The sequence below is a fragment of the Haliaeetus leucocephalus genome, unplaced genomic scaffold (assembly GCF_000737465.1).
Source record: "Haliaeetus leucocephalus isolate CR32 unplaced genomic scaffold, Haliaeetus_leucocephalus-4.0 Scaffold730, whole genome shotgun sequence".
Taxonomy (NCBI): Eukaryota; Metazoa; Chordata; class Aves; order Accipitriformes; family Accipitridae; genus Haliaeetus; species Haliaeetus leucocephalus.
In genome coordinates this window covers 1,780,785-1,788,381 of record NW_010973166.1, presented here as the reverse complement: position 1 = coordinate 1,788,381, position 7,597 = coordinate 1,780,785, and the positions used below count along the sequence as shown (strand labels likewise).

Sequence of the window (7,597 nt, the reverse complement as noted above, 5' to 3'; positions counted from 1 at the left end):
GCGCGGGGGGATGGTTGCCCCCCCCCCCCCCCCCCCCGCTGAGCTATTCTTATATCTAGTAACCCTCTCTGCTGAGAAGTTGCCTCTGATCTCAAGATGAAAGTTGTTGCTTTCGCTCCATTCTCGTCAGAAAGGTCTAAATGCCTCTTGCCAGGAGATGTATTTTCTGTGTATATGTGTCTACAGAGTTATCAGATCCTCTCCCTATCGCCTTTCTGTCATGATAAATATTTTTTCCTCCTTAAATTTTATAGCATAAGTCTTGCAGTCCACCTATGACTTCTGCTTGCAGCTCCCTTTTGAAATCCCTCTGCTATTTGCACATCTTTCTTGGTGGTGGATGCGGATCAGAAGTGAATTCCTTTGGACAAGATAGAAGGTGGCAGAAATGAGGTACGGTGTGTTGCTGCGGGGATTGGATATGGATAAAGGTGGTGTTTGGGACAGCTGAATATGCACCCTTGAGGAATACTGGCAGATAAATCCTACCTGTGTGCTGGCCTCACGATGGGCAGGTGGACCATATACCTTCAGGAAGGAGTCAGGCCAACTCCTCTCAGGAGTGATGAAGGTACAGTCCATCCTGCCTCAGGCTGGGAAGCTGACTAGTCCAAACTTGACATCCTATTCAGCCTCACTTTCTGTGCTTCTATAAGTCTGTTTTGGTGTAGCAAACAACAAAAAACCCATGGAAAGGAACTGCCTGGAAATATATTAAGATTGATCTGCTCTTGCTTCTTTTTCTTCCTTTGCCACTATGGCTATGGAAGGGCCAACAGGTCGTTTGACATCTTACTGGTGCCTTTTCTCTATCTGTGATGTAGATGACAGTGGATGACTCACCGGGATGTTATTTTTTGCCAAGTTTCTTTGGGAGTCACGTACAGAAGCAAACTTCTTTTCTTGGGATGGCAGCCTCAATGAAGATCGTAATCAAGAAGCATCACCACCGTTGGGTCTGTACACGTAGCCTGCTCCCACACGGATGGCTGCCATCAGATGTACTGGAAAAGTGAGACCTTTCCCCTTCACGAGAAACATGCCTGAAGGGAGAAATTCCCAAGTATTTCCAAAACACCTTTTCTCATTTCCTAGCTATTCTCTTTTGTTAGACCACATTGCCGTAAACATCTTTTATTTCACTGATGTTCACTGCTACAATCCAGACTCCACCAGAGTACATGCAGTGACTACTTTTAACTTCAGGAGATTTGGCTGAAGTCTTTACCTTTCCATCAACATCTCCTATAACCCCATCTCCCCAAAAATTTGCACCATGAGATGAACAACTTGTAATAATTTTCCCCTGTTAGAGTTGGAGCTTGATGATAAGGGCTGTTTTAGAAGCAATCTTTGGTTGAAAGCTTGGGTAGATACTACAGCAATTTATGGATGATTTATTATACTTTAGGCAGCTGCACTGTATTTGGCTTGGCTTAGCTTGACTTGAGTAAATCCATCAGTATTTTCTGGGTTCCATGAAATAATTGCTGTAAAATGCAAAATTTCAGCTTTTCAGAATTTGGGGGTTGTCACAACAAAATGATGTCTCCCTACCAGCATTGCCACCACTGACTCAATGTGCTCCATTGTTGGCAGTAGCCTCCTGCTTTTATTCTAGAAAGATGAAGGGTCCCAAAAGAGAAGTTTTGCTCTAGTTTATAGAATTGGTCCCATTTCAGAACAAAGCTCTTATCATTCCAGAGCAGTTAAGGCCATTGCTAGGCAGAATTTCACAGATTTCCAGATCTGAAACTTTCTTTCATGTATGAGTTATGGGACTTGGTGAGCCCAGAAAATCATGCAGGCTGGTGCTGACGTGGAATAAGTTAGGAGAAAAACCTTAGTATTTTGTAAAAATGTTGTTGACAAATCATTAGTTTGAGCTTCAAAAGATGCTGGGATAAAAATGGAATTTTTTTTTGATGTTTCATGCTGGAAAAAAAAAATAAAAATATTGGCTCGTCCCACATCTTATACAGCCTGAATCAGAAATGGGCAAAAGTCAGGAGTTTGCAGCTGCGATACAGGAATTTCATTTATCATCAAAAGGAGAAAGAGCTCCTTCATGCTGAGATCAGAACTGGGCTAACTGCACCATTTCCTCGTCCAGCCTTTGTTAGGGTGTTCCAGAGGCTGGGAGCAGTGATTTATTCCATCGCTTTACCCGAACCCTAGTAAGGCATGTGGATCATGATGGGGCCAGGCCCCATGGCTTTTTGCCCTTTTTTTTTTTTTTTTTTTTTTGGCCTGCACTTGTACACCATCACGCTCAAGGGTGTCCTGGCCCAGAGTACTGCAGTAGTAGTCATGATGATGCTGATAATGGTAAAGAAAGCAATCAAGGTGAAGTTTGTAGGTAGAGATGAGAGATATATATATATATTTTAAGCTTACTGATATATTTGCGAAAATCAGATAGCTTTCAGTGACATGAGACCCTCTTCAGGTCTGGAATAGCAGCACTGGACTTCAAAGCTACATGTAGGATGAGAACAGCTTCTCAGAACTTGGGTCGATAGGTCTCAGATCATTTCCAACACAAAACCTAGTGGGTATTTGTGGCATAGAGGCGTGCTGTTAGTCACAGAGAAAACAGTGATAAGTTAGTCATCTTCAGGGGCAAAGAGAAAGCTAATTATTTCTAAAATATATCTATATGCACATAAAGAATGTGTGTATGAGTATATACGTATGGTGTATATAAAAAGAAAGATTTTGATATTATGACCTATAATTGTCAGTCCCTTATGTGTAACTAATCTCTCTAACATTTTGCATATACAATAATACAGTAAGAATCTTGGTGATCTCTCGATCTACTTTATACCAGCACTGCTGCTTATGTTTCTGAACTGGTGGAAAACCAAAATGTTCTCAGTAGCACTGAAAAGGACCAGTGCTTCATTACTTGTTATTAAATAACAACATTGTCCCGACTGCCGAGGCTGTCCTGGACAATGTGCCATTGCTCCAGCAGAACTGCTCCAGCCAAGCACTTGGCCTGGCTGGATGTGTCCGGAGGGTGCCACCACCACCCCTCAACCCAGGGCTGCGCTGAGCTCTGTCACTCAACACAACATCACGAGCAGATGGAGTTAGGCATCTTGGTGTCACAGCGTGGCCGCACAGCTGCCCTGTAGCCTACAGGTGCTTGGTGAACCCACCACTCCTCTCCCAGACCCGCTTCCCAACGTGTGCTCTATGATTTGGCTACATAACCTCCACGTGCCCGGCGGCACACGGGAGTAAGGACTTGCAGTGGTGTGTTGCTATAGCACCAAGCACCACGGTAGGGAGGGATGCTGTGCACCAGCTGCATCTCCCTGCATGCCTGTGGCTGGTGAGGAGGGGGCTGGGATGCAAGAGCAAGGATGGAAAGAAGAGAAGCTCAGCCCCTTTTGCACATGCGTGTGCAGAGACACGCACACGAGGAGGTTTAGGACAGCAGCTCCGTCATGGGGAGGTGGAGTTGGGGATGGGAGCGCGCGCATGTGTGTGTGTGTGCGCGCACTGGGGGCACAGGCAGGGAGCAAAGCAACTGCCCGGAGAAGGTGACTGCGGGAGGGAAGGGGAGAGGGCTACAATTGGTACCAGATGCCCTCAGAAGCTAATGACCTGACAAACGCTGTGCTCATAAAACAAATTCTTTAAAAAGGAAGCAAATGGAAATATAAGCTAGTGAAAGAATTTGCAGCAGCTGCCCTGAAACCATTTCTCACTTCATAAACAGGTCTGCATTGAAAAAACAGCCCCTTTCTTCTTGTTCTCCTTTGTGGTCCCCTCCGGTGCCCACCGGCTCTTTCAGGGCTGCGGCCTGCAGGTTTCCACCGTGTCTTTGGCTCAGTGGACTTGTCCAGAGTCAACAGCACATTGCGTTCCCTTAAAGTCCTTGTCGGCACCAATTTTTTTTTTTTTTTTTAAGAAGAGCAAAGGCTGCCTCTGCCTCCCCTGGGTGAAACACAGTGCACAAAAACTGTCAGCAGCCCTGTGTGAAGCAGGGAGCAAAGGGGAGGCATTCGGGTGCAGCTTCCCTCCCTTCTCTCCCCAGTTATCACCTGAAGCTGCAGCACCTCTGCTTCAGGAGGGCTGATGTCAGGTTTTGCACCTATATCACTTGGTAAAAGATAAAGCCTGACTGCCAGATAACCAGGGCATTTCCTCTGGGAGCTGTTGTGTCAACCCCATGTCTTGGCCTCATTCCACCCCAGGCAATTAATCTAGTGGCTGCATTTCACTGATGGTGACCATAGCCCTCTGGCTGGCACTTCTCTTCACTATGGGATTATTTGTGATGCTTAATTAATCAGTACCTAATGACTGGTCCTTGGTGGGAAGCTGCCAAGGGACAGGTGACACATTGCAAGCTTTCCTGGGACCTCTTGTAACTTGAGATGATGCACAGGGGAGGGTAATTCCTCCTTTGAGCTGTGTCTCACCTTGGTGGCCACAGCTGAGTCTGTAGAGCTGGACAGGTGCATGTTGAGATGGTCTTGATTCCAAAGAGCCTGGCATCAACATGCACAGGCTTGAAATGCTGCGTGAGCCTATGGGAAGAGCAGAGGTGATGAAGACCACCAAAGCAGAGTGGGAAGGTGACAAGAGTGGGGTGGAGGAGACACCTGCAGCATGTCCAGCTTCTCCCTTCCACCACAGGCTGTGATGTAGCTGTATGGACATGAAGCTCGGGCACCTCTGCTGTGAGGTTGTGAGGGGCACTGCACGTAGTTTGAAGAACATCTTATGGATGGTACCCTAATATCTGCAGAGGTTTATTCTCCAGCTAAAACTTTCCTTGCAGTTGGAGAATCTTCCGTGGATTCTCTGATGTCTAATACAGGGTTTGGCATACCTGTTGTCCTTCTATCAGCAGAGGCTTTAAAAAAGTTTTTTCTTCCTGACCATCTGTTGCTGCGAATCTTGTCTTATTCTGCACTAAGGCTGACTGAAATCAAGATGTGGATTCAAAAGTTAGCAGGAAGGAGAAACACCCAGTGTTACTGTCTGGGCTTTGTTGCCTTTGGAAAGCACAGATCTCTTGCTGTCCACTCTTGGTCCCCAAACACTAGTGTCCAAGACACAGGCGTGAGCAGAGTATGTACAGGACGACACATGTGAGTGGCTGCAATCATGCGTGAGTCTAATGGTGTGCTCCCTATGACACTGCAGAGTGCAGTTTCAGGAGATCCGTTGCCACAAGTTCTCTGGTGTCCAGTATGATTTGGGCATGTTGGAGATGAGAAATTGTCATGTGGTAGAGACCAGCTTGCTGCCGGAGAAGCTGCAGCCCTTTCAGGAAGGTGCTACAATGATTGCTGTTTGTAGCTTTACTCCTTGTGCGTTCAGGAGTGCTGCTTGATAGGACCATCTGATATCAACTTTCCTACTTCGGCCATGGAAGAGTTGTGGCTCTGCTGGATATGCTGTCTGCCTGCCCTCTCCCTGTCACCTCCCTCCTCTCACTCTCTTGGTCCACGTACACCGAGCACCAAGGGGCCCTTTGGTGCCAGACTGTGTGCAGGCTCTGTGCAATGCATCCTGCGTGCTCTGAGGCAGAGGAGCTGGAGTTAGCCCCACCAGACAGCATGGATTTTGGAAGGAGTGTTGTTGGGCTGTGCCTCCTTTCATCAGCTTGGAAGGACACGATGGTCTGTGGGAGGATGTGGGCTGGGGTTGGGCTGAGGTCCAGCCAAGGCAGAGCTGGGAAAAAGTACCCTCCTGGCATCGTTGTCAGAAGACTTAAAGCCTGGAAGAAGCTGGGGCTGAGGGGTAGGTGTGCATCTCTGTAAGCATCTGTGACCTGCTGAGCAGACCACACGGGTGCCATCTGGAGAGAGCCCATCCTTGCTGAAGAAGTCCTGGGAGCCCACTGGTTGATCCCTTCCCTCTTCTCCTCCATAGCTGCATCCACGGTGCCTGTGCAGGATTGGGAAGCTGCATGCAGCCGCTGCTTGCTCACGCTGCCACCCTCAACTGTACCTCTGATGGCCCAAGGCACATGGCATGCACTGTTGCCTGCGAAAAGGGCTTCGTCCTCCGCTCCAGCAATGGGAAGAGCCTGGGCTCCACGCAGGTGAGTGGACCTCAGGGTGGCAGTGACCTCACAGCCTGTTGGACCAAGTGCTAGTTAAGAAAGATTTAACCACCCTGAGGTGGTTGGAGTGACTCTAGGACACCTTGTTCCTCCAGCCCTGACCTCCTCGCTGCTTTTCCAACAAACTCCAGCCCAGTGGAGGCTCTAGCGCTGGACCTCCATGCTGGTGGCTGTTGGTCCTGCTCTGGAGATCCCTCTCCTTCCCTTGCTGCGCTCCTTCTAGCTCTCCTAGCCCAGTGCTGCCTGCAGACCATGGCTCTGCCAGGCTAAAAGTCACTGCAGGGGATGTCGCAAGCCGGGGTGACGCACTCCTGCAGAGGGAGAGGTAGACGTTTCTGTTCTCTAGATGGGCATTGCTGGGAGGATTAAACATCCCTGGGATGTTTTCTCTCTTAAAGCTGAAGTTAGTGGCTCGGGGAAAAATGAAGTCATTGCAGACTGACTATATTTAGAGGCAGCCGACAGCACGGAGAACTTTTCTTCCTTTGTGTTGCATTGCAGTAACGCTGCCCACATCAGCGGGGCAGCGCAGAGGTCACTATGAAAGAGTTTGTCCCGCTTTTCAGAGAACTGGCGGATGCCTTATAAAAGCCATAAGCCAGCACGGCTCTTAGCGTTTGACGGAGGAGACCTGGGACTGATGTAACCTTGGGAGATGAGCTGTCCTGGGTCTGGGCAGTGACCTTGGCAGGGTCGTGGGCACCGTGTGTCCCATCCTTAGGCTGTTCCTGGAGGGGGAACAGGAGTCTCCGGGGCTGAGCTGGTCCCCGCACCAGCCCGAGTGAGAGTGTGAACTCGCACGGGGTGGACACCGATGGAGGTGAGTCAGGCCATGTCAGCAGGGTGGACCTTTCCTCTCCTCAGAGAGTTGCAAGTGTTTGTGATGCCTGGCAGGCAGGTTTCCCATGCTGCAGCCACCAGTGTTTGCCGAAGGAGAGGTGGGTGCTGGAAAGCCTAATGGGGCAGCTGGTGATGCACCGCTCAGCCCCTCGTCACCAGGGAGGTTATTAATTACACAGCCTCACGGCTTTGTGGGCCAAGGCATGCCCAGGGAAAACAAAATGTTCCCGTTCTCTGAAATGAAACCGCGTAAAATAAATCTGCCTGGGGTGACAGTTTTCCTGCGTTTGGCAGCGAGATGGGAAACTTCTGGATAGAGCTTCACCATGTGGCTGTCACAGCAGATGGCAGCTTGCAAGTGCCCTGCCCTGAGCCCTCCAGTGATGTTACTGGTTTGGCTGTGGGACCCAATATTCTCTCCACCTGGTTGAGCTACACCATGATCCTGCTGCACACCCAAGAGTATCAGACTCAAATTTAGTGATGTCCTTCAGAGCCATCATGTCCAGGTTCAATCAAAATGTGTTGGCTGGGAGGACAGGTCACACATTTGACTGCATGAGCAGCGTGGTTGTACTCAGCTGGTGAAGGGACATCAGGAACAGCTGAAAGACACCTCTTTGGTCTGCTGCCCCTGCCTGAGGACTACTAGGCTGGGGTTAG

General features: G+C 49.0%; 1 protein-coding gene across 1 annotated transcript in view; it reads left to right on the top strand.

Moving 5' to 3' along the window:
- Positions 1-7,597, top strand: part of PAPPA2 (pappalysin 2) — an 88,291-nt gene that overhangs the window by 48,896 nt on the left and 31,798 nt on the right. The window contains exon 12 of the mRNA XM_010580724.1: positions 5,902-6,073. Within this exon, the coding sequence (XP_010579026.1) occupies positions 5,902-6,073 (172 nt within the window). The remainder of the gene's footprint in view (positions 1-5,901; positions 6,074-7,597) is intronic.